The 25,917-nt window shown below is 66.8% G+C and overlaps 1 protein-coding gene across 1 annotated transcript in view; it reads right to left on the bottom strand.

Annotated features, from left to right (window-relative positions):
* IPO13 (importin 13) overlaps positions 1–25,917 on the bottom strand; it is a 30,089-nt gene that overhangs the window by 917 nt on the left and 3,255 nt on the right. Inside the window, exons 2-19 of the mRNA XM_059727702.1 lie at positions 21,680–22,416; positions 17,136–17,276; positions 16,834–16,975; positions 14,097–14,263; positions 13,819–13,939; positions 12,785–12,932; positions 12,417–12,598; positions 12,073–12,099; positions 11,462–11,596; positions 10,881–11,024; positions 10,283–10,363; positions 9,709–9,846; positions 9,342–9,438; positions 7,532–7,584; positions 920–986; positions 727–785; positions 361–450; positions 81–262 (exon numbers count right to left, since the gene is read on the bottom strand). Coding sequence (XP_059583685.1) covers positions 81–262; positions 361–450; positions 727–785; positions 920–986; positions 7,532–7,584; positions 9,342–9,438; positions 9,709–9,846; positions 10,283–10,363; positions 10,881–11,024; positions 11,462–11,596; positions 12,073–12,099; positions 12,417–12,598; positions 12,785–12,932; positions 13,819–13,939; positions 14,097–14,263; positions 16,834–16,975; positions 17,136–17,276; positions 21,680–22,416 — 2,711 coding nt within the window. The remainder of the gene's footprint in view (positions 1–80; positions 263–360; positions 451–726; positions 786–919; positions 987–7,531; positions 7,585–9,341; positions 9,439–9,708; positions 9,847–10,282; positions 10,364–10,880; positions 11,025–11,461; positions 11,597–12,072; positions 12,100–12,416; positions 12,599–12,784; positions 12,933–13,818; positions 13,940–14,096; positions 14,264–16,833; positions 16,976–17,135; positions 17,277–21,679; positions 22,417–25,917) is intronic.

The raw sequence follows: 25,917 nt of genomic DNA, 5'->3' as shown, positions 1-25,917 counted from the left end.
CAGCTGCCCTGCCCTTCTGGTGGCAGCAGCCTGGGCCATGAGCTCCCCGGGGCCGCGCCGGATCGGCAGGGGGCACGCACCTGAGGATCTGCTGGCTGAAGGTGTCCTTCTGCTCGGGGCTGACGCGGGCGGAGGGGAAGCCGTCGGGCTGCAGCGCCTCCTTGATCCAGAGACTCAGGTGGCTGAAGCAGTGCTTGTTCAGGGCGAAGAGGATCTCGGCGAAGTGGTCCATGAGGCTGCGCGAGGCTTGGCCACCGATGCCCTGTGGCACACGGGACAGGCCCGCTCAGCGCTGGCCCTGGCCTCGGAGCAGCCCTCGGGGAACAACCGCCCCCCCAACGCTGCCCCCCCCCCGCTCACCTCCAATACGGCCTGCAGCAGCACCTTGCCCTCGTCGTGCACCACCTGCCCCACGGGGGGGATCTCGCCACAGCGCGGCAGCAGCTCCGTCTGCAAGAGGAGCGCAGGCTGGGGGGCGCCCACAGCAAGCCTGCCTGGACCCCGACCCTCCCGCCGCGGGCACAGAGCAGTGCCAGGGAGATGCTGGGGGCTCAGCCCATGCCCGTGCCCCTCCTGCAGCCCACAGGCACGGTCTCCCTGCTCCTCCTGGCAGCATGCCGGCACAGCACTGACCTGCCCGGTCTTGCTGAGCACCCCAGGGGTCAGCGGGGACCCGAGGCGGGCGGGCGAATGACCCGGGGTGGGACGAGGGGGGCTGATACTCACGAAAAACCCGCAGGAGGATCTGACCGTCGGGGCCTCGGGGAACTTGAGCGACAGGACGCCTGCGGGGCAGAAACCGCCAGCTCAGCTGTGGCCACCTCGCCCGGGCCCGGCCTCCCTCCCTCCTGCAGCCGAACTCACGGCCTCTGCCCCGCAGGCTGGAGCCCGTGTCCCCCCCGCCCCCGGGGCTACTCACCGCACTGGAACACGGCCTTGACGTCCAGGTTGCTACACAGGAAGAGGTCGGGCTTCCGCTTGAGCGCCTGCGGGGCACACACACACGCACCCAATAAAGACGGCCCCATGGGGCGGCCGGCACAGCCTCCTGGGCGCCGCGTGGCCCCCGGGCACGCACTTACCTGGGCGCCTCCGTCCCGCCCTGCCCGGTGAAGGCTGGGCCTGGCACTGGGGGAGCCCCCGTGGCCCCCAAACGTTAGGCCAGGATTAGCCGGGGGCCCCTTGGCCCCCGGGACGATGCCGCAGCAGCCTGCGGGCAAAGCTTCGGACGCAGCAACGGCGAGCGGAGGCCTCTGCTCCCTGGCGCTCGGGGGCAGCTCTCCCAGGGCGAGACGGCACCGGGATGGGCTGGGACCAGCGGCAAGGCCGGGGCAGAGGTCAGTGGGGGGGTGGGGGAGGGCTTGCTCATCATCACCACGGACAGCAGCAGCTCCGGGCACAGGGGCGCCAGGCTGGGGTCTGGCCAGACCCACTGCTGGCCCAGGGGCACTCGGGACACGCACCGCCGGTCTCAGCTGGGGGCCGAGCCCCAGCCCCGCCAGGCCACGCAGGGGGCCGGGAAGCTGCGCCCTGTTCAGAGCGGCCCTGGCTCCTCCTTTGCCGCAGGCCTGGCCCACGGCACAAGACGCAGCCCCCACCAGCCACGCCGCGGGGCCCCCTGCAAGGCTGGGCTCGGCCGTGGGCTGCGCGCTTGTGCAGGTGTGTGTGTACAGACGTCACGTGGCAGCTGCGCGCACGCTCATGGCGGGCAGACACCTGGACGGGCACCGCGGTGGCCATGCTCTCACCACGCCAGGGAGGCTCCGGCCGGGCCCTACCGAGATGCCTACAGGAAGCTGCCACTTGAGAGAGACCTGGGGCGGCAAGCAGCAGACGCAGCGAGCCCTGCCTCCTCCACCCCGCAGTTGTGGACCGAGCCGCACCGATGGCAGCGGCTGTCGGGGAAGCACTGCGTGGCGTTGGCGTGACCCTTGCGTGCAGGGCCCCTCTGCCCAGGCCGCACACACGGCTGTGGCCTCGTGGTACACGCATGTACAGTGCTCCTACTGCAGGGCTGTCTCCGGCCACCTGTTTCTGGAGGTGGGGCCACGCCGGGGCCCCCCCTGCACCGACCCCGGGCCTCAACTCCCAGAGAAGCCGAGGCAACCCCAGCCTACAGGGCCAGGAAGGCCGGAGCAGAACGCTCTGCGATGGGGCGGGCGGTGGAGCCAAGATGGAGCGAGCCGGGGGCTGTGCCCAGCTGCAGGCCAGGGAAGGCGGTGGGCAGCTCCAGGGGAGCAAGTCTCCATTCCCAAAAGCTCCTGGAAGGCACCGGACTCGCAGTTGCACAGCCGTGCTGCACAGGATGAGCTGTGGGGGGACTTCCAGCAAGGGCAGGACAACAGGGAAGGGGGGTCTGGCGCATGGAGGCCTGAGCAAGGACGGGGTGGTCTCGATAGCCAGGGCAAGAAGGCTCCTAGCCGGACCACAGGAGTGCAGAGCAGGGCGGCTGTAGGACAGGCTCCCGGGACAGCCCCTGCCGCTCAGCGGGGATCCTGCACCCCGGCCAGCAAGGCCCACATACCACGGAGACAGGAGGGAGCTGAGGTTTCCTTGTCCAAAGCTGTTGCTCTCCAGGGGAGCGGTAGAAGGGGGGAGTCCCCGGGAGGGTCCGTCCCACAGCTCCAGTGCTGTCCAGAGCCAGGCCTGGTGAAGAGTTGCTGCCAGCTGGCTCCAGGGTGAGGGAGCAGCATCCCAGGCTCCATCGGCAGCTGCTGGGGGCGGGTGGGCAGCAGTGCAGGGGCTGCAGCGTCCTTGCCCGGTGCATGGCCGTTCCGGTCTCAGCGGGCTCTCGAGGGCCGTGTGCCATTGCAGCAGCTGCCATCGGGCTGTTCAGTTCGGAGTGAAGGAAGCCAGGAGCAGGGATGCGCTGGGGACTGGGCCTGCACCACCAGACTGTGGCCAGTGTCCTTGCCCCAACGGGGCCCTCCCTGTGCAGACAGGCACCCTCTGAGATCTAGGAGACCAGAGGTCCGGGTCCTTCTGCTGGAGCCGATGCCCTGGATCATGACGACTTGGGTCATGCAACGTGCTGCAGCTGCAAGAAAGGGAAAAGCTGTTCAAGGCTGCAGCGGCAGGAGCATCAGCTGCAAGACCCGAGGCAGGAGTGCCACGGTGCTGGGTAGGCCTCGCCCAGGGCATCACGCCTGCGGGCCTCGCCAGGAGTGTCCCGTGCCGTTCTGGGCGCCGCATTTTAAAGAGGACGTGGAGACATTAGAGAAGGTCGAGGCAGGCAACATGCACGATCCAGTTTGGAAAGAGGCTGCACGAGGAGAGGCCAAGAGAAGCAGGTGTGTTCAGCTTGCAGAAGAGGGGACAGGTGGCAGGGGGGTGACAGCAATATCCAGGTATCGGGCAGGTGCCGTAAAGAAGAGGGAAAGCGCTTTTTCTCCCTTGCTGCAGAGAGCACGATGTGGACCAACAGCTTGGTGGAGCAATGCAGGTGTAGGCGGGATCTCAGAAGCATCTTCCTTGCTGTCAGGGCCACGAGGCAGGGACGCAGGCTGCCCAAGGCAGGGGGGACTCTGTCACTGGAGGTTTCCAAAGGAGGCTGGATCAGCACGAGACGGTGGAAGGACAGAAGGACGGAAGACAGGCAGGCAGGAAGGCAGGCAGGCAGGCAGGAAGGCGAGAACTGTCTGCGGTTGGCTCTAGAGCACTCTGGCGAACCACGGGTGGGAGAACAGGTGGCTCAACTAAGGTGAGCAGAGCAAGAGAAGCAAGGCGGCCTCGGCAGGGAGACCGTCCCACCCCAGCAAGGACACACCTGGGGTGGAAAACCCCACTGCACCCCCAGCGCAGAATGGGAGACCAAAAGAGCTCAGGTGCGAGCGCCCAGCACGGCTGCATTGGGCACAGCAGTGGGAGAGCGTTCGGATGGAGTAAAGGGCAGCAGGGCTTTGTGGACGGTGCTCAGGTCATGGCATCCCCTAGCACAGAGGCCACGGTGCTCCTGGACCCATCCGGCAAGCCTGGCCAGCAACTCACCCAGAGGCGAGAAGATGCCAGCCCCAAACAGCGATGGTCCGTGTGAGGCTGGACTCAGGCAGGGAAGGAGGATAGGTAGCCCGTGGGCTTTGGGCCTCGTGTCAGAGCTGGCCCTGTCCGTACATGCAGCGCGAGGCTGCTCTGTACCGTGGCGCCGCGTGGGCAGGGGCCTGGCTTGCCGAGGCCAGAGCCCTCGTAGCACACAGCCTCACCCTGCAGCCGGCCCCAGCGCCTGGGACACAAGCAGGCATGTCCTGGCTGTGGACAGACTGGCAAACCAGTGAGTGGCACGGATGAGGCAGCTCAGACAGCAGGGCCCAGTCACACCAGCATGCGCACAAGGCACGTGCCCAGGATGTGCCCGCTGCACAGCGGACTAGGTCCCTAAGCAGGTCCGAAGGGTCACAGTAGGCAGATGTGCTGAGAAGGGCCGGCACGGGGCCAGCAGGTGAGATGGGAGTCCGCTCCCCTCCCAGGGCGCTGGGGGCAGTGGCAGAGCAGTGCGGGGGGCAGCGGCAAGGCTGCAGACACTGGAGGCAGAAGAACAGGGCGAAGGGCTGAAGGAAGCGCCCGCAGGCGTGCTCGGGGCCAGAGACAGCTGGAAAGCAAGTCCATGTCTCCTCCTGGGAACAAGGGCTGGACGTGAGCACGTGGAGAGCAGCCAGTCACGTCCGAATGGGAAGCGAGGGGCAAACCGTGGGCAGTGAGAGGTCACTCCAAAGTGCCATCCTCTCTGTCTGCAAGATGCTGTAGCCAAGTGCCCGTCTGGGGCTTGGAGCGGGGCTCCCCGGATGGGATCCTCTGCTGGCGCCGGGCAGCGTCAGAGCAGGGGCTGACAGTCTTGCTGATCTCCAGTCTTGCTCCAGAGTGAGTGCCCTTTCCTGGATGGCACGGGCCAGCGCGGATGGGGTCATGCTCCATCCCACTGCCACGTACCCGCATCTCCTTGGGACGTCCCTGGGCAGCGACGTCCAGGCCTCAGGACGGGATTTCAGCCTCCTCCGTGCAGAGCAGCTCCTTCAGCTCCAGGTTGGGCTGCGGGAGGCCTGGCCTTGGCCTTCTGTCTGGAGGAAGAGCACGATGGCGGGGGAGGAAGAGCTACAATGAAGGACGCACGGGGACCAGCAGCAGAGCCCACGCACATTTGCCGTGGGAGCAAGCAGTGCCTGGCCATGGGCAGCGCTGACCAGGAGAGCAACATCCCTGCTCCTGGCACGAGCAGCAGAGGGGCACTGGCCGGCAGGGAGCAGGCGGTGCCCGTGAGAGACACGTGGCACCTGCGGTGCTGCCGTCAGCCCCTGCCGCACACGCCCGAGGGACACCCAGAGGAAAGGGCAGCGACTTCTGAAGGCCACCAACCATTGTCCAAACAGTTCAGAGGCTCCAGTGGGGGTCGGCCCCTGGGCAATAACAGCTGGCTCTGCCAGCCGGCGGGCACGGGGAGCCCTTGGAGCGGCTCAGGTCTGAACACTCGGGCTATGCCAGGTAGCTGATCGGCGCCGACTCCTGCTCGGTCCCGGCAGCTCCAGGCTGCAGGGGCCGGACGCCACTAGAGGGGGATAGCGACTCGCAGAAGGGAGCAGGCCTGAAGCCCACAAAGACCTGCCTTGGTCCCGACAGCCTCCGCCACCACGGGACAGCTCAGCGCTCCTCCAAGAGATGCCACCGGACACTGCACCCCCTGCCCTCACCTCCCTGCACCTCTCACCAAGACCAGAGACCGCGCGGGCGCAGGAGCTTCTGCCTACGAACCAGCCCAAGCCCAGAGATGCTGGCTGGGCCCAGGGCTCCAGCCCGCACCGTCCCCCCGAGCTACAAGGCTCCCATGCGCGGCTTGGCAACACTGGACCCAGGAGGGGGGCAGAGACTGGGGCAGCTGCAGCCGGGAGCAGACACGGCTGCACGGGGGTCTCCCGGGAGAGGGTGGAGCTGCGTCTAGCTGGGAGCAGTGCAGGACAGGCCGGCCTGCCTCGCGCCCCCGGCAGCGCAGACGAGCCCCTCAGCCACACACAGGCCAGGGTTCAGCACCAGCACAGCACAGCACAACGAGCACACGGACGGATGGGCACCGGGCACCCCTGCGCTCCCCAGACAGGGCAGGCCTCAGCACACCCCGCACCAGAGGCGACAAGTGACAAGCCAGCAGGCGCGGCCCCACCTGGCCCCAGTACTGGACAGCGGTGGGCGGCCGGTGCCCCCGAGGCAGCCAGGCTGCGCTGCCACGACCCCTAGCACCGCTGCATGCCCTCAGCCCATCAGAGCCACGTCCCGCCCAGTCCCGCAGCCACAACACCCAGGCCAGCGCCCCGGGATGCAGCGCAGCCCCACGCTGGCGGCTCTGGAAGCATCGTGCTGTCGTGCCAGGCTGGGGCAGGAGTCAAGACGCCCGGATGCTTGGATATATCAGCCAGTACCCTGACGGGCTCCCTGAGCCAGCAGACGCCTAAGCCAACTCCCGTGCTACAACAACAGCACCCTGGGGAGGTGCTGCAAGCAGCCCGTCCTGCCAGAGCCTTCCTGGCAGGTCAGCGGCCAAGATGCAAATCCTGCACCCATCCGCAGACGTCTGTACACACACCACATAACCAGCCCCCGCCTGCTCCCAGCCGCAGAAACCTCCACCCCGCGCTCCGGCCTTGCCCGTGTGGCCTGGAAGCGAGGCGGCCAGCACGTGCCCCAGCCACAGAGGCCATCTCTGCCCTCCTGGTGAGGAAACCAAGCCTGCGGGAGCAGAGGAGCCAGGCAGCTCCTCCGGACACAGTCTCTGCACAGCCCTGCTTCGGCCAGTGCCTGGCCCACCTGTCGTGTCAGCGTTCAGGCGGCGGTGCCGCAGGATCGCTTGGGACCTCGGAGCCGGCCCGTGGGGTGAGAGGCACCTGCTCAGAGCAGACCGGCTGCTGGGTGCGGGACTGTACGGCTCTCCGAGGGGCCCCTGATGTGTGGGCCAGCCTCACGCATCCAGGGCCTGGCGAGGAACACGAGGAACCCCAGATGTCCCGCTCCCAGCGCCCGGTGGCTCCGACCTAACCCCGGTGGCTGCTGCCTGTGGGCACGGAGAGGGGCTGCCTTGCTGGCCACGCAGCCTGGGACCAGCCTTTTGGCCAAAAGCCACCCAAAGCAGTGCGTGGGAGTGCCAGCTGCCAGCGAAGCCAGCTTTGTCCTGCCGCACGGGCCAGCAGGCACAGCAGGTGCCCCAGCCCCGCGGGGCCATTGCAGAGCTGAGGCTGGAGGAGCAGAGAGAGCCCGTTTGGTGCCCCGGCCTTCTGCAGGCCAAGTGCGGAGGTGGCAGCGGCAGCCCGGGGGCGACCCCCCCCGAGGCCGATGAGGGGGGCTGGCAGGGCCAGGGCTGCCCCAGGGCTGGCGTGACCCCAGGACTAAAAGGAGAAGGTTTTGTTTTCAACTTCCACGGAAACAGATGGAGAAACTCGATATTCAACTAAAAGGAAAAAAACGTTGTCAACGGAAAGCTAAAAATAGGTTTAAATTGAATTAAAAAGAGAAAGAGAGAGAACGGAAAGTGAATGAATAAGAAACTAAAACACACCTGTGCCAGGAGTTGCATAAATGAATCAACAATATCAGGATGATCCCTGGGCCCTAAAATATAATAAAGATGTAACTTAAGAGAAAATCATACAAACAGCAACTCAACATCATATAGTTATGTGGTACAGAAAGAATCTACAAGTGAAAACAGGAGTGGGGGAGGGCAGGGGTGGCGGACGGGGAGGGGATATGAGCAGCTTGAAGCAAGTTAAAGAAACAAAACGTACAAAAATCATGAAACTTGAAGAACCCAAGAACAGAAAGAAACGGCAAAGGAAAGGGTCTGAGGCCCCCGGGGTCTGTGCCAAGCGCCCGGGGGCTGCGGAGCCGGGGAGGTAGAGATCGCTGTGTCCGTGGAGGGGGGGCAGGGGGGCTAGCTGGGCACCATCTTGGCAAGGAGGAGGAGGAAGAGGAGGAGGAGGAGGAGGATTCGGGCTGTGGCACTGAGCCACGCGGTCCTGGAAAGGCTGTGAAGACCTGGTGAGACCTCCGTGGGCGTTCAGCAGTATGGGCGGCCCGGGCTCGCACCTGCTGCTGGGGCCCGTGTCTGGCCCCAGTCCCGGGCCCCGAGGCTGCGCTGTTTTTGCCGTCCGCTCTTAGTCCGGGGCCCTGAGCCGTCTCCCGGGCAGCTGGAGACCTCTGCGGCCCGGCCGCCACCAGCCTACCTTGGCGCCCAGCTCTGCGCCAGCCCGGCTGCGAGCTCGCAGGGCTCAGCCTTCCGTCCCGTCTCGTGTGCGTGCGTGTCCCCGGCACGTGCACACGCTCAGGAGAGCCCGTGTCCTGGGTAGCCACAGGGCAAGGGCCCAGGATCCTGGGGAGACCTGGGCAGCTCTCTGCAGCTGGCTCCCAACCCAACATGAGCAAGAAGCAGAGAGGGGCCGGCACTACCCTGGAGGCATGTCTGTGCCCATCTGGGCCGAGAGGAGTCTCCTACCTCCGACACCCGCTCCCGCGACACCTGTGCATCAGCCCAGGCCCGGCCTGCCTGCCCACGAACCTGCCCGGGGAAGCGCCAGCCCCTCACCCCCGCAGGGGACAGCCGTCACCTTGCCCTGACGTGGGGCCATGACCACAGAAGGGAGCACGCCTTCAGGGACTGGGCAGAGTGTGGCCAGAGAGCTGGGACAGCCCCAGCCACCAGGCTGGCAGGAGCGGGCAGGCCTGGCTCCAGCAGCGAAGCAGAAGGCCCGAGCGTGCTGGGCAGGATGGGGATGGGGGGGCGGAAAGGAGAAGCAGGGCTGGGGACCCCTTCGGGGGTCTGGGCTGTTCTGCGCAGGGGAGGAGGAGACAGGCCCTGTCCCCCTGCCCCCGGACGTGGGGCTGGGCCGAGCCGGGCTCTGGAGAGATGGTTCCCTCGAGCTCAGAGTCCCTCTGCTCGGGCCCAGGCTCGGTTCTGGGCCAACTCCAGGCCCTGCCAGGCTATGGGGCAGGAACACCGACACCTGCGCTGCGGTAACCCTTCATGGCCACCCCCCTCCAAGGCTGCAAGGGGACAACTGGAGCACTCCAGCACCTGGCAGCAGAGCTGCTCGGGACTGCAGGGCCTTGCCAGCGCCAAACCAGGGCTCCCATCCCCATGGTGGCCCAGAGCCAGGGGACACTCGCTCAGTGGCACAGGATAGGCTGGCTGGCGCCGAGCCCGCGGGGCTGTGTGGGAGGGCAGGGGACACCTCTCTCCCTGCGTCCTCCACCCACCTTCTCTCAGGTGAACCAGAGCAGACCAGCTCTGCTAGCTGGCCTGCTCCCAGATCCCCGCGCCCCAGCTCGCCCTCGCCCTTGCCCGGCCCGCAGGAGTGCTGCGCACATACCTTGCTGGAAGAGGGTGAGTGTGACGGAGGTGACCAGCAGGAAAAGGGCCTTGATGGGGGGGAAGTGGGCAGGCTCGTTGGCAAAGATGAGAACCAGCTGGGGGAGAGGAAGAGAGAGAGGGGCTGAAGCTCTGACCAGCCGGCAACTCCAGCCAGGCCCTCGCCTCCCCGCTCAGAACTGCCACGAGGCCAGTGACCACGGCGCCGGCCCGCTCGCCCGGCCATGCCCTGCCCTGCCCTGCCCGCAGGGGCCAGGGGTGCTGGGCTCTGCTCTCCGACACCAGTGCCTGCCCGAGCCCCGATCCCACATGCCTGCTGGGAGCCAGGTGCCATCCCACAGCCCGCCCCACATCCCCCTGCTGCGTACCTGCCGCGTGAGGTCGATGGCAGAGGCCTGGGGGATGGTGCTGTACATCTGGCCCAGCATCTCGCACAGCTGCGGGACCATGGGGGCGAAGTCGTCGAGCAAGGTCTTCACGGACTTCTCGAAGATGGCGCAGACAGACTGCGGGGACAGGAGGGAGGGGTGGTGTGGGCAGGGGGTGGCGGTGGAGTCGCCTGTGGCAGGGCAAGGGCTGACCCAGCCACTCAGAGCCACACCTGATGCCGCTTCAGTGGCAATGCCCCTGGCAGCAGTGGGCGCCCCCCTGGCTGCCCCTCCAGCAAACCCAGGCGATGCCAGTCCTGCATGAGGTCAGTCCCAGCAGGGACACAGGTGAGTAGGGCCAGGTCAGAAGTGCAGGCAGAGTGCGGAGGAGGGCGGGCGCAAGGCCCGAGCCCAGCCCAGCAGCCCCTGCCAGGTCAGGGCTCCTCAAACAGCTTTCCCCGAGGCTGCCCCGTTCAGGGCCGTGGCCCAGCCCCCCCCACAATGCTGCCGCATGCTGGGCTCTGTCCGCAGTGGGTGTGCAATGGAGCCAATGCCTCCCACCCAGAGCCATTACCTCCACCACCTGGGCGTCATTCAGCCACTTGCTGAGCACCTTCTGGATGAGCTGGAAGACTTGCTGCAGGACCACCACCACCTGCCGGAGCGAGAGGGGGCTCAGGGCCAGGCCGCAGCACAGCTGCCCAGGGGAGCCTACCCCAAGGGTGCCCAGTGGGAGGGAGGGGGTAGCCTGGAGGGTTTCCCAACACGGGTGCATAGGGGGTAGGGATGGGGTTCAAAGCCTGTGGGCACACATTTCCCTGGGCACCTCCTCCTCCTCCTCAGGTCGGCCCAGCCCCTCCTGGCCACATCCTGACTCTCTGCCAGCCCTGGGCCCTGATCCACGAAGAAACTGCCCTAGATCCCTGTGCCCAGCCCTGGGCGGGGCAGACGCCACCAAATTGTGCCAGCACTTCTGCCCCAGACTACAGTGTAGGTCACACCACCCGCCTATGTGCCCTCCCTGTGGTAGCTGGCTCGGGGTGGGCCAGAGCCTCGCGGGCAGTCAGGCTCTGCTCCTAGGAGACGTGGCCAGGCAAGACCCCCGCTAAAGCAGTGTGATTCCCTCCTGCAGTCTAAGGCAGCCAGGAGAGTGGCATGACCGCAGCACGCACCGGGTTGGGCCCCTGCTGCAGGGGCAGCTTCTTGACCTCGGCAGTCTCGTGGTCGTCATCATGGTGGCTGATATCCAGGGTAGTGAAGAGGCTGGACAGCAGGCCCAGGATGTGGATGATAGCCAGCTTGTTGGAGGGGTTGGGCTGCCAGGGGAAAGTGAGTAGTGAGTCTGCAGCTGCGGGAGGTGTTGGGGCCCACTAGGACGCCTGGGTTCAGCAGTTGGCTGCTGGACGGGCGGCATCAAGGCTAAGTGCCGGGGGAGGCAGCTCTTTGTATTGCCCCAGCTTCAGCAGTCTCTGGGCCACTCATGGGGCCCCTGCCCCAGCTGGCACCGAGCCTCCAGCAGGACACCTGAGAACACCATGTCTGCCTGCTGGAAGGGCTCTGGGAGGGCTGGGAGCCAGGTGCCAGCATGCACCGTGCAGCAGACCTCAGCCCGTGGGCTGCCCAGGGAGCCCGCCTCACACGTGAGTGAGAGCACAAGTTCCCCACGAGCCAGGGTGAGAGCAAGCCCTGCGGGGGAGGCCCAGGACTTGGCTGGGCTGGTCGGGGGCCACACTCCACACTGCACCCAACTCACGGTCTCGTCGGCCAACTTCTCCAGCTGCTGGATGTAGGGGCTGATCAGGGAGTGCAGGTTCTTCAGGATCTCCTCCACCTGCAGCGCCGAGAGCAGGAAGCCGAGCGCCTGCATCAGCCACATGCACTGGCTCGTCTGGAAGGCAGAGGAGGGAGGTCACAGCAAGGTCTGGCACTGGCCTCTGAACCCCACTGGGGAGCACGCACAGGGAGAGAGGTGGCCACTCAGGCCTGGGGACAGGGTGCACAACCAAGCATCAAGCAGGTTTCTGGGGTGCCTGTCCCAGAGCTGGACAGCCTGAGCGCTCAGAGCTGGTGCAGCAGGCTGGGCTCTGGGGGAGATGCCCGCCCCTTGGCCGTCTGCTCCAAAGAGGGGTGGCTGCTCTGCAGCCCTTCACAGCTTCTCTCTGCAGCGCAGACACCAGCCCTGGGCCCTGACTGCCATGCTCAGGCCGCACGTGGGGGCAGCTGGGCCCAGAAAGGGGCGCACTCGCATCTCTGTGCAGGGAGCAGCTTGCCCGGGTCACAGCCAGGGGCACAGGCCCGCAAGGCTGTAAGTGGGCCCACCCCTCCACCCCCCATGTGCACAGATCGCTGGGGAGTGAGACTCACCTTGTGGATCTGCTTCATTAACACCTCCTGGGGAGAGAGAGAAAGAGCAGCGGGTCACTGTCAGGGGGCACTGGGAAAGGGCGAGGCACAGCAGCCAGCAGACCCCATGGGCAGGCACCAGCCACGGGCAGCCTCCATGGGAGCCACAAGTACCACCCTGAACGCAGCCCCTGGCATCACTGGGCCCACGGGAGGCAGAAGCAGGGCAGGGGGCCACAAAGCCGTGTGAGCCAGGCCAGCGGTACAACAGAACCAGGGCAGAGCCTGCCCGGCCCAGAGCCGGCGGAGCACGGGCTGGCCCACGAGACACACCCCAGCCCCAGGTCCCTGCCCCACCCTCGCACCTGGGACACGGCGACGATGTTGGCGGCGTAGGGGGGCAGGTCGTACTTGCACTCCCGGCAGATCTTCTTCAGGGTGGAGACGCTGGAGATGGAGAGCTCGGGGTTGCCCAGCGCCTGCAGCACCAGCGGCAGCACGTTGTTGATCATGACAGGATGGTCAGCCAGCCACTCGGACAAGGCCCCTGCAGTGCAAGGTGGGTCAGCCACGGGGCCGGGGCCATGCTCCCCTCCCCGCCCCACTGAAGCAGGACCCGGGGCACGAAGCCCAGCGGCGTGAGCGGCTGCCCCAAGTAGGGACAAGCCTTCGGTGGGGCGGGTGGGGGCAGGGGGCCGCGAGGGGAGGCCTGGGCTCCCCCACGACGCCTCACCGATAGTGAACATGACTGTGTCGGCCAGCTGCACGTTGCTGATGCTGATGCGGGGGATGAGGCCGATGAGCCCGGGCACCACGTCCGAGTAGTTGACGTCGATGGTCTCGGCGATGGACTGGAAGCCGTAGAGCAGGGCTTCCGTGTGCTGTGGAGAGGCGCCTGCGTCACAGCCCGGCAAGGGCAGCACCCCCCTCTGCCCCCCCCCAACCTGGGGCCACATCCACTGTGCCCACCAATGGCTCCCATCTGCAAACAGGGGAAGCAGGGGCTGGGGACTGGGATGGGGGCACCAGCAGAGGCTCCTTGGATCTCTTCTTGGGCCAAGGGAGGGTGCTGCCTCCCAGGGCACTGCCCTCCTCGCCCCACTGATGCACCAGAGGGCTCAGTCAATCCCTAAGATGGGGCAGCTCAAGGAGCAACCATTTCCCTGCCCAGCGGGTATGCTGCCCCTGGCCCCCTCCCCTGACACCACACACAGAGACACCAGCTCTGTAGAGGAGCCCCAGCGCAGAGAGGACAGACCCTGGGCCAGGGGCTGCCGGGACTGGGCCCTACTGCATACTCCAAGTCACCTGCCTGCTTGGCCAGAGCCTGCCAGACCAAGGGCCCGGTTGCTCACTTCACCCCCCCAACACCCCCAGGCAGGGAGAAGGCAGCTGCAGGCACATCCCCCTCATCCGCTGCCCGGGACCAGCAGTGTCTCATCTGCGAAGGCTGCAGCCACAGCCTGGTGGGTTCTGGCCATGCTGCACCTGTGCTAGGTGCTGCCCAACGCAGCCACGGGGGGCTGCACCTGGACGGCAAATGGCCCCACAGCAGACGGTGATGAACAAGGCAGTGTTGCCACTGTGGGAGCTGGCCACGGCCAGCTGCTGGGGGTGCCGGTGAGGCGGTCCAGGCCAGTCAGGCTCTCAGAGCCCTGCCCTGCTGGTCCTGGCTGCCCCGCTCAGTGCACCCCCAGTGCCCCTACCAGGGCAGCGCACCTCCATGCCCAGCATAGGGATCTGCCGGACCTGGGGCTGCTTGCTCACCTGCCAGGAGGACGGCTGCTCCGTGCTGGTCAGCAGGCGGCCCAGCTTGTCGTAGAGGCTGCTCAGCAGCTCCGCGCCCAGCATCTCGTAGACGTACATCAGGGTGTCAGAGATGTCCACCCTGGGTGGGGGGCATGGAGTCAAGCACCGATCCCCCACACTGCCCAGCAGCCCCAATCCACACTGTCCCCACCAAGCACAAGGGAGACCCCAGGGCCCCTCACGCCAAGACAGGAGCTGGGAAAAGGATGCGTGCGCCCCGCTGCTCCCCGGCACACCTGTATATCCGGAACTGCTCCTTCTCGTCCGAGGACCAGAACCCGTATTCTTCATCTGAGGGGAACTGAGCCTTGTGCAGCAGCACGTCCACCAGCTGGAAGTACACGGGCCGGTACACCTGCTGGTACACCGCCTGCTTGTCCGGCTCGAAGGACAGGATGTCATCCTGGGGAGAGAAGGGGAGACCGGCTGCGCTGGGCGGGAGTGCAGGGCAGGGCCAGGCCCTGACAGCCCAGAGCTCTGGGGGGCGTGGAACTCCCCAGCCCCCTGCTCAGCTCCACGTGCCCTTGGGGATGCCTGGGCATTGTGTCCCTGCAGAGCATCCTGGCAGCCAGGCCAACCTACAGTCCCCATCGATGCCTGGCCCCCACCATCACGCTCCGTCCTCCCTGGGCCCCCACGGCCAGACACTGGCAAGGCAAACTCAAAGCCCGCTCCACCTGGGGCCGTGGGGCACGGCTTCAGCTATGCCCAGCCCCTGCAGCTCCCTGTGACACAGCCAGGGCTGCTGGGACGGATGGTCCAGGGATCTGTGCTCCTCTGAGGGCTGCCCTGAGGCTGAACCAGAGCTTCAGCCCGGTGCTGACACCACCTCCTCCTTGGCCCACGCGGCACCACCACGGCTGGCTGTGGAGCAGAGAGCTGGAGTGGAGCCCAGGGTTAAATACAGCCCATTACCTTGGCAGTGGCAGCCCTCCCCTGCAGGGTCACTGCTGCTGCACCCAGGGGGCTGCGGTTCCCGGGCACCGAAACCCCGGGTGTTTGCAGCTGGGTGGTGATCGGGGTCAGCCTGGCCCATAGCTCAGGGTGGGTGATAGCACACGGCCTGCGGCAAAGCTGGGAGCACGAGCCCCTGGCTGCTGAGGCTCTCGCTGCGCTGCCCCTCGGCCACGAGCTCCCAAAGGCCCTGCCACAATTTCAGTTTCACTTGAGGCTGGGGGCAGCAGCCCGGGCCTGGAGGTGAATCCAGCCCCGAGCGTGGCCTGGGGCTGGCAAGGAGAGAAGGGACGTCACTCTGGCTGGGCTACCCGCTGTGGGGAGACTGTGCTTCACGCGTGGCAGGATGTGCAGACCCCGTGCAGCCATGTGCCGGGAGCTTTCTGGGGCCGGGGGCTGTCTGGAACTGCACCTGGCAGAGGCAGTTCCAGACAGAGACCAGAGCCCGAGGCTCCATGAGCCAGGCAGCTCCTGCAGCCTCCCCCGTGCCCCAAAGGCAGAGGTGCTTCTGGGCACAGAAACGTAAGCCCCCCAGGCAGGCCAGGCCAGGAGCAGCGAGGTCAGCGTGCCAGGCCACCAGGTTGCAGAGCTCGAGGGCACTGACGGGACGGGACTAGCCCAGGACACTAAGAGGGAAGCACAAACAGTGGGCAGGGGAGCGTGTTGCTGCTCGAGCCCCCCGTCCTGCAGGGTGACAGCCAGCCACAGGATCCCAGCAGCCTGGCTCCCTGCCCCCCCCAACAGACAGGGCGCAGGCCCAAGAACGGGGCCAGGCACACACGAAGACAATGCGTGACCTCATCTCCGACGGCAGCTGGCACAGACACGCAGCGCAGAGCTGCAGTCAGACTCGCTGCTGGCGGAGGCTGGTGTGTGAGGGGGTTTTTAATTAGCCAGGCTAACGAGGCCCAAAAGGAACAGGGTGGGGGGTGAAGCCAAGCCAAGTGGCTGAGGCCTCCCACGAAGGCCTCTCCTGCACCGGCAGGGGCTCCGGCTCCCCGGAGCTGTCAGGGGAGGGGATGCCCCCTGGACCAGCCAGCCAGGCCCCCATGAGACGCCAGAGCCTGGGGCCAGGGGTCACTACACCCGCTCGCAGGCCCATCCTAGCCACGGCCCCCGGGGTCTGTGAGGCAGGGGCAGGCCCACAGGGCTCCTTCCCTCCAGGGGAATGGGGCAAAGCGCTGGGCTGGCTCTGAGCTGGAGAGGGAGCAGAGAGAAGGGCCTGAGGGCCCAGGCCCTGGGGCTTGCTCCCTTCTAGCTGCTCATCCAGGCCGTGGCCGGCCCCACCACAAGACCCCAGCTCTGCCCTGGGAGACTGTGCTTGGCTAGGGAGGAACAGGCTGCAGCCCCCCAGTTCTACCCATTGCCATGGAGAAAGGGAGCCCCTCAATCGTTTTCACTCAATCATCAAATCACTTCAGCTAGATGCCCCCTTGCTCCCCTGGAAACCACTGGGATGAAGGGGACCTGGGATGGTCCCTGGCTTGTGGCCACTGAACTGGAGCCTGATGGGGCTGTGGCCAGGGGGGTCCCTCCAGCATCATGGGGGTCCGGGGAGCTCAGCACTGCTCCCAGCTGCTCCACCAGGACACAGCTGGGACGAGCCCAGTTGAGGCTCCTCAGCCCGAGCCCCAGGTCTGCCAGATGTAGGGGGCAGCTCTGCAGGGCAGTCCTGTGGCACAGGGCCCAGCCTGAGCTGTAGGGGGGAACAGGCACTTGACGCCCATCTGTGCCAGCCCCTCGCTGAGCTGCCACGCAGCAATGGGCCTGGCCTGGGCCCACGAGCTCTTGCAGCAATGACCCGAGGCCAAGCAGCAGGGCACGCGTGTATCAGCACGTGCCTCGACCCTGCTGGGGGACAGCAGGCAGGAGCAGAAGGCTGACTGGGAGTGGGCTGTGCAGCATGGAAAACCAGAGGAGCTGCAGGCCCAGGACAGCAACCCTCCAGCCTGGTCCCCTGCCCAACCCCGTGCCTGGAAACGCTGGGTCAGGTTGGGTGTCCCCAGGCACCAGCCTCACCTGCAGCGTGTACCAGAAGGTGAGCGTCAGGGAGCTGGTGGTCTCGTTGACAGGGTAGTGCCCGGGGATGCCGGTGCAGAACATGATCATGTTGACCAGCGCCAGGAAGCTCTGCCAGTGCTCCACCTGGTCCAGTAGCGCCCTGTGGGGTGGCAGCGCGGGTCAGACCTCGTGGAGCCCGGGTAGGGGCAGCTGCAGCTGGACTCGGGGCCCACAGCGACCCCCCGCTGACATCCCCAACCAACCCCACCCCCCAGGAGGGGGAATGCTCCTCACGTAGGGACAGCCCCGGCCCCGCTCACCGGGAATGGTTCTCGCCCAGGGCCACGGCGATGCGGCAGATCCCGTGCGACGTCTCCATGTCCCCGCTCTGCACGGCCTGGCGCAGCTGCTCCTGCAGCCCCAGCACCAGGGGGATGAGCTTCAGCAGGGTGTTCACGTACCTGTAAGGAGAGCTGGGTCAGCATGGCACCCTGCACTGGGATGGTGGCAGCTAGCTGCATGGGGCTCGGGCTGCCCCAGCCTTTGCTCCCAGCCCCAGCAGCCCAAATGCAGAGGTCCAGAGTCTCAAAATCCTGGAGCCGCAGGGCTGGACCGCACTGGCAGGGGTCACATCCAGTCCCAGCCCTGCCTGAGGCAGGATCAGCCCTGTCCAAACCAGTCCAGACAACCGTAAACTAAACTCTACATAAGAGGACCATTGCCCCTGATGCAACATGGACATCACCCCTTCCCCCCGGAAAGCAAGGGGGGTCGTGGCTGCCAACATCCTGCTGCTACCAGGGGTGGTCATGGATGCTGCAGGGAGCCCAGGCCCAAGCTGTGCCCCCGCTGCACAGGAAGGGAAAACCCCCCAGTCCACACCAGTCTGAGCAGGGGGAAAATCCCTTCCTGCCCCAGTGTAGCGTCGGGCTGAGCCTGCACGCGGGGGGCAAGACCCTCCAGCCAGGACCCTGCAGGGTTGGTGCCAACAGGAGCATTGGCACAGCCCAGCCCCATCCCCAGCCTGAGCTGCAGCAGCACCCAGTTAAAACCCCCCCGACATGTGGAGCAGAAAAAGGGGGGTTGGGGGGCAGGAGATGGCCACCCTGGGTCACAGAGGAGGCTGAGGAGGTCTCTGAGGCTGGGCACACAACAGGCACGTGGCATCCCCGAGGCCTCTGGGAACCAGCAGCTGCATGGGGGCTTCATCAGGACATGCCGCCCCCCACCCCTCCCCAGGAGCCCAGCTCGTGGCCTGGCGCACGGGCACCCCCCAGGCAGCAGCAGCATCCCAGAGCAATGCCCCCTGATTTCCCCGCGGCTGCCAATAAGCGACTGTAACCATGGCAGCCGGCAGCGAGGAGGAAGCGGGCGGGCGGCCCCCAGAGACAGGCTGTGCCGGAGGCTCTGCGCCTGCCTGCCACTCACCTGCCTGGCCAGCCGCTTATCTGGGGACGCCGGGCCGGCGGGGGCACCACCACGGCCTGTATCTGCCCCCTCCAGGGCCTGGCATTGCCCCGCTCGGGAAGGGCGTTGCGCTGGCCTGTCCAGGGACGGCCGCTCCCCCAGGCCTCGGCAGGCTACAGGGACCCGCGTTTCCCCGCCAGGAGCAGGAGGGTCCCCGGGTTCTCCCAGCCGGAACCGGGCCAGCCCCCAGACAGGAGGGCGTGAAGGGCCCTCTGCTACGGGCGTGTTGCTCGAACAGGCAGCCTGCTCTGGGACAGGGCAGGCTGAGCTGGGCCCCTGCAGGGAGGGACACCAGGGTCTGTGCTGGAGGAGGCGGCTGGGCAGAGCCTCGGTCGGCAGGAGAAGAGTCCGTGCAGCACCCTGCAGCCGGCGCATCCGAGGGTGCGGGACGGACTCTCCCTGCGGGCAGCGGAGCACGCGGTGGGGGTCGGCATTGCTGGCCGGCTGGGGAGCGCTCCCCCAGACAGGGTTGAGCCCTGGGGCTGGACAATGGGAAAGCGAGGGGAGAGCAGGGCCCCCATGAGCCAGCCAGTGCTGCCCACCAGCGAGGGAGCCGTGACCCGCACACTTCCTGCCAGGCCAGATCGCTAGCACCCACAGCCCCGCGGGGCCCCTTCCAGCCTGCTCCTAGCAAGGGGCGCTGCAGCGGCTTCATCTCCTTTGCCCCGCTCACTGCTGGTGGCTTACCCTGCTCTCTGCCTCCTGGGCACAGACCACTCCAGGCCTGGTGCAGACGATGGGCAAACTGTGCCCCTAGGGCACATGGGGGGCAGCCTTGCCTGGCTTGATGCAACCGGCTGCAGGCCCACCTGTCCCATGCCCAGGGGAGCAGGATGCAGCAGGAGCCTCCAGGATGGTCTGGAAGGGACAGGGAGGGCAGGAGGGTCCTGGGAGACCTGCCTCTGCTGTGGCCCTGGTTGCCACCCGGGATGGGGAGAGTGGGCAGGGACTGCATGGGGTCAGAGGTCCCCACAGGGCTGGAGATGGAGGATGGGGATGGATGCTGGGGTCAGCATGGACCCGGCCCTGTGCAGGGCTCACTGCCCGATAGGAGCCAGCTGTCCAGGCTGGCATGCGGCAGATGCGAATCCAGGCCAGGAAGGCGGCTGTGGCCTGAGGGGCGCTCGGATACAGTGGAGAAGAGCAGAGCTCCGGGAGGGCGGAGGAGCAGGGCACGGGCTGGAAGCTGATGCAGGGGGACAGATGCGGGACGGAGACAGAAGCCTGTCCCGGTACCTGCCACAGGCAGCCAGAGCCCTGGTGATGGGCGAGGGTGCCAGCCAGCCTGGGCCGGCAGCAGCTCGTCCCCTCCACAGAGCAGCGACTGGGCTGGGGGAGGACACGGAGAAGCTCTGGGCACGTGCACCCGGGTACCGGCAGGTGGGGGCCTGAGAGCAGGGGGACGATGAGCCCCTGACGTGGGGCTGGGCCTCTCCGATCCGGGCAGGCTGCAGCCCAAGCCATCCCCGCTGCGAGCACCAATGGCTCAGAAGAGCCTAGCCTCTGCCTGCCCGCGGCCCGCGCTCCTGCCCTGGGACGGCCGGTGTTGGCGGTGGTGCCTGCCCCAGCCGTGCGGCCAGGCCGCTCGCTCAGCCGCTGGGCACCCGGCTGCCTCCGCAAGAGGGGCTGACACTGCAATGAGGGGGAGGGAAGGGCCCCCAGCAACACCAGCCAGGCTGAGGGGTGCACCCAGCATGGTCGCTGCAGAGGCTCGGGTGCAAGGTCACGGCACTCAATGACAGTGCGTGGGGATGCCCTGGGGACCGGCACGGGGCAGCCATGCCGCAGGCACTGCCCCCAGCTGGGGGAAGCAGCCCCAGCTCCTGCTGGCACCCCCTTCAATGCAGCCTGGCAGAGCCAGGTGCGAGCTGGGGGCTGGGCGCAGGAGCGCGGAGGCAGCCGGGCCCGGGCAGCCCGTGGGAATGGAAGGAGCCGAGCGCCTGCAGCTTCCCTTGGCTCCGGCTGCAGCGTCTGCAGCGTCTGCGCTGCCGGGAGCTGCAGTCGGCTCCCTCCCCCCAGGCACTGCAGCCCCGGCGCGCTTCTCCAGCGTGCCCCAGCCAGGCGGTGCGTCCCGAGCTCCCTGGGCAGCCCCTGTCCTGGCAGGGCCGGACTCGGACCCCCTCCCTGCCCTGGCATCCGAGCGTGCGTGGAGGCCGCGGCCCGGCTGGCACATGCGGCGCTGGCTCGGCCCGGCCGTCCGTTCCCCCTCTTCGCCGGAGAACGGCAAGGTTGCTAAGCAACTAAGAGGAAAATGTGGCCGACGGGAGCCTTGGAGGAGATGCACTTTCCCTGAAGGGGCAGCCGGCTCCGGCCTACGAGACAGCCCCGCTTGGCTCGCGGCGCCGGAGCCGGGCAGACCTGGGCTGCGTCTGCCCCTTGAGGGCAGTGGGCAGTGACGGGCGTCTCCCTGAAGCCCACAGCCCTCGGCCCCTGCCGTAGGGCTGACGGACGCTAGTGCAATCAACCTGCTCCTGCTCCTATCCATCCCTCTGCGGGATGTCCCCAACACCCGGGCCCCACCGGGCTGGCTGGCTGGGAGCAGCAGCACACGGAGCCAGCAGCCACGATGCGCTCGTGCCGCGGGTCAGTGCTGGGTGTGGAGCCTCCTGCCACCGACCAGCACCACATGGAGATCAGGGTCCTGGAGCCGCGGGGTCGCACCCAGTCCAAGCCCTGCCTGAGGCAGGATCATCTCTGTCCAAACCAGTCCAGACAAACCCCGTGTCCGGGCTCTGAGCAACATGACCGTGGCCCGACACAGGACATTGCACCTGCCCCTGCCCCCAGGAAAGCGGGGGGGCCGCAGCCGCCAATGTCCTGCTGCCGCAAAGGGGGTTCATGGACGCTCCGGAGACCCCAGGCAGAGGAAGGCAAACCCCGCCCCAGTCCAGACCAGTCTGAGCAGGGGGAAATTCCTTCCTGCCCCCAGTGCAGTGTTGGGCTGAGCCTGAGCGCAGGGGCAAGACCCCACAGCCAGGACCCTGCGGGTCGGTGCCGGCAGGAGCACTGGCCCAGCCCGGCCCCATCCCCAGCCTGGGCTGCAGCAGCACCCAATAAACACCCAGAAGAAAACCATGACACATGGAGCAGCAGGAGGGTGAGGGGGGAAAATTTCCCTCCCAGCCCCCTGCAGCAACCGGCTCAGCCCGGAGGCCTGGGAAATCCCCACAGCAGAGCACAGGCATCGCTGCACCCAGATCATCCCCACCCAGTGCCTGTCCAGCCTCTCCTTGCACCCCTCCAGGGAGGAAGATTACCCCCACGGCCTCCCTGCTCTGACAGCGAAGATCCTGAGGATCTTGGAGCCCCAGGCCTGTAAAGCCAACATGGCATCGGTATCCTGCCCCTGCCTGCAACCAGCTTGGGCAGCCGTGAACCTGCCCCGCGGCGCTCTTACCTCTGGGCGTCAGGCTGGGAGATGGCGTTGACAATGGCCTCCACGGCTGTGTCGAAGAGCTCAGGGTCCTGCAGGGAGGCAAAGGCCGCCTGGATGAGGCTCTCGCAGTCCATGAGGGGGATCTCCAGCTGCACCCAGCTGGAGAAGCACTTGAGCACCTTCTGCTTGATGAAGCCGGGGGAGTCCTGCTGCTGCAGCAGCTGTCCCAGCAAGGGGAAGACGGAGCCGCACTCCTGCGCCAGGACGCTGCGCACCTGCCCCTTGCGGTACTGGGGCAGGCGGCTGGTCTGGAACTCCTCGGGCAGCACCGTCAGCAGCTCCAGGAGCGCCAGGCAACGCGCCCGCCCGTCCACATTGGTGTCCTCTGCCTGGAACATGCGTACCATGTCAGCCACGGCGCAGGGCCAGGCCTCAGGCATCATGCTGAGCGCCAGAGAGGCCAGCGCCACGCACAGCCGCGTGAGCACTATCTTGGAGCCACCGGCAAAGCGGGCGATTTGGGCAAACAGCTGTGACTTGAGGCTCTCGTACTGGTCGGCTGGGATGTCATTCCAGTAGCGCGAGATCTTGATGTGGAGGGCACTGGCGCCGAAGTACTGGATCTCGGGCACCTTGTCCATGTTGAGCAGGAGCCAGCTGAAGTGCCAAGCCTGGGGCGAGACCTGGGCCTGCATCAGCCATTTCTGCGCCAGGTTCTTGTTCTCGATGCTCGGGTCGTAGTACAGCTGGTGGAGCGCCTGGGGAGAGAGCTGCAGGTGGGCGCGGGGTCGGGCAGGGCCGTTCTGCCCCTGCCCAGTGGCGCCAGTCAACAGTGGGAGAGGCACAAACCCGTCCCTCAGGCCTGGGAACTGGCACGTGAGCTGGGAGAGAGGCCCATGGATGGCTGTCTGCCTCCTGGCCCGGCAGGAGCAGCCGTGGGGAGCCAGCCCATTCCCTCCTGTCCTCCCCATCCCACCGCCTGGGCCACAAGAGGCCAGTCCCCCCATGTCCGACTCACCACTGTCACTTGTTATCACTAACACCCCATGGCGCGGGGGCCCATGGCATGCATCACCCGCACCCAGACCCCGGGGACCAAGAGCCATGAAGCTTTGCCACTCGGGCACCTTTCCCCTGTTCGGCAGGCGGCTGCCATGTGAGCACCAAGGCACTGGGATCTGCCTGCCCACAAGGGCCCCTTAGTGCTCTGAGCCCACTTGACCCAGCTCATGAAGGGGGCTGGAGACCCGGGTCTAACCCCGGCTTGGCCACAAACCCCTGCCCTGGTTAGGACTCCTCCCTGGGGGGAACCGGGTCCTGAACACAAGCAGGAAGGCAGCTGCTGCCTGCCCCTGCTTCAGCCTTACCTGGCGCGTTCCAGGCTGGGCACAGCACCGGGCAGGGCTTCTTCCCAACCATCGTACGCGCCTCGGCGCTTCACAGCACCACGTACCGTACTGCCACTGTCGGGCCCTGGCATCACCCCTCCCTGGCCCCCCTGCCAGACGGATGGGACTCGGGGAGAGAGGGTCCAGCACTTACAGCCACCAGCCCCAGAGCTCCCTGGCCCATGCCGGCAGCCCAGAACACCTCCCAGCATGAGCCCAGACAGCAGGGCACCACAGCAGGCAGGACAAACAACACCGCCTTCCCAGCTGGGAGCCTCCAGGGTTTGAGGCCAGGAGCGATGCTTTGGGGCACTGAGGTGTTATTACACACGTGGGGAAGGGAGACGGGCAGCTGGAGAGCCAGGCGGGGCTGGGGGCAGAGGAGGACACTTGGGACTGAAGGACACGTCCGAGTGACCAGAACTCAGCCCCTGTCCCAGAGCCCCTCGGGAGCAGCTTCTTTCCTGCACGAGGGGCCCTTGCCGTGGGGCTCCATGAGCAGCTCCCATCAGCAGCCTCTCTCTGACCGAGCCCGGGATTGCTAGCGCCGCATGGCTGGGGGAGTGCCCCCAGGGCTCCAGCTGGGCAGGGCCTGTGTCTGCATGGCAGCTCGCGTCCAACCCTGCGCCTCCAGAACTGGTGGCTGCTCAGTCACGCCTGGTCTCACATGCGGCGTGCAGCGCTGCCTTGCCTGCGGCCTCGGGTACGGGCCATGCAGCGATAGGTAGCACCACGTGCTGCTCCAGGCAGGCAAGCGCACAGCAAACGCTCCCCACGCACCACGACCAGCTAGGAGAACCCGGCAGGGCCACGGGAACATGCTGGCACATCCACCTGCCTGCTCTGGGGCTAACACAGCTACAACGAGGCCTGCGAGGGGCTCCTGAGGGGGCCTGACCCTGCCGCTGGCTCCCAGCACAGGGATCCTGAGGTCTTCAGGAGGGACGGGATAGAGGGAGCTGCCTGCCCAGAACCAGGCACGGACGTGGGGCCTACAGCGCCCAAGCACAGCGTGTTTTCTGCAGAGGAAGCGGCAGCAGCACCATCGGGCAGAGGCTGGCTGACACTGCGATGCCAAGCACAACAGGAGCACAGGGAACGGGGCTGTGCCAGGTGCTGTGAGGCCTCTGGCGAGAGGCAGGCCTGGCACGCTGCAGAGGGGTGATGGGCAAGCACAAGGCCACCTGCCTACATGGGGAAGAGGGAGCTACCCCGAGCACTCCCAGCTGGATTGCCCGGACACTCCCACCTCGCCCTGCCTCCCGGCCCAGCGGCGAGACGCCCCAAGACATGCAGCCATCGCTCAGCAACGCGCTGCCTGCAGAGCCGCGCACACGACGAGAGAGCTCCCCGAGAGGAGAGCCGAGCAGCACACGAACCGGGGGCCCTGGAGAGCAGAGCGGCGCGTGTACCAGGGCCGGCTGCCTCTCGCGCTCTCTGTGCCCTGCAGCTCGGCACCATCTCCAACCTACTGGCTTGGAGGAAAGGGGCATCGCCCGCTATTGAGCATGCAAGTGAGGAGCACGGCCTCCAAATCTGACCTTCAATGCTGGAGGCTGCAGGGGGGAGAGGAGCAGGGGGAAACCCAGTCACTCTCCCTTCAGCCTCCGCTCTCTGCTGCCTGGAGACTGGGCACCACAGCCCTAGGTCTAAGCCAGGACACGGCAGCTCTGATGTTCGCATGAGATCCCCAAGCAGCAAACCCACTAGGACGAGCACCTGGGACCCCAGTCTCAGCTCGCTCGCCTGTCACGCGAGGCATTTACAGATTCACAGAAGTTCAGGGCTGGAAGGGACCTTGCAAGATCATCGGGTCCAGCCCCCTGCTCTGGGCAGGAAAGGCTGCTGGATGGAAGATGAATCCCTTTGTGGCAGGGGGCAGGGGAAAGCTCCTCCTTGGGACTCCCCCAGGAAGGAGCCTTATTTGGTCTCCCTCTCCTGAGAGGACCCCCTGCAGCCATGCTCCCTCCCCTGCCCCAGCCTGGAGCTCCGGCTGCTAATCAGAGAACCAGCTCGTTAAGTGGGCAGCGGGGGAAGAAGAGGGCACGGACCCAAGCAGGGCAGCAGCCGTGACCAGGAGGGCAGTGGGATTGGCTGGGCAGCCAACCAGTGCAGGGCTATTTTTGTGCCCAGCAACAGCCCGAGCTTGTCTGCAGCTGCCCCTGTAACCCTAGACGGGGTAAACAGCCCTGCAGCAGGCCGGCCAGCCGGCCCCTGGCCCAGGGCAGCAGGTTCGCCAGCCTCCCAGGACAAGAGCCGGGGCCTGCCGTGCAGCGCATGAGGCCTGGCGTGGCCCTGCTTCCCCGAGCCGTGCACCGCCCCATTCCTGCCGGCTGGAGGGAGTGAGCGATGCCAGGCACCAGGGTGCCGGCTCCGAGCCTGGGGCGCTCTGCCCTGGCACGGCTGTTATGAACAGGGAAGCAGCAGCAGCTGCCAGGGCCTGGCGTCCCCAGAGCCTGCACCCTCCCACTCGGCTCCACAGAGCCCTTCCTGCAAGCCAGGAAATAGCAACCGGTCTCCCAGGCAGCGCTGAGTAACCAACCTGGGGGAGACGAGGGCCCTGCCGGCTCCCCCAAGACCCACAGCAGCGAAGTCCAAGGGGGCAGAGGAGCAGCGAAACAAGTGGCATCGAGCGTGGAGCCCATCCCGGGCCCGCACCCGCGTGCTGCAGCCTGGTGCCCCCGGGAAGCCAGAAGCTATGACCAGGCTCTGCTGTGACTTCTGAGCTCAGCTGGCTGTGACCCCCGTCGCACGGCCCGGCGACCACAAAGGGTACCAGGCCCAAAGCAGGGCACTGCAAGGTGGCAGGGGCGACGGTGCTACCACATCCAGCTCCCCCCTGCCGGCGACCCTCCCAGTGCTGCCGAAGCA

This window comes from Alligator mississippiensis, chromosome 5 (genome assembly GCF_030867095.1).
Source record: "Alligator mississippiensis isolate rAllMis1 chromosome 5, rAllMis1, whole genome shotgun sequence".
NCBI classification, from domain to species: Eukaryota; Metazoa; Chordata; order Crocodylia; family Alligatoridae; genus Alligator; species Alligator mississippiensis.
The sequence above is the reverse complement of the archived record's forward strand: the minus strand, read 5'-3'. Positions and strand labels throughout refer to the sequence as shown.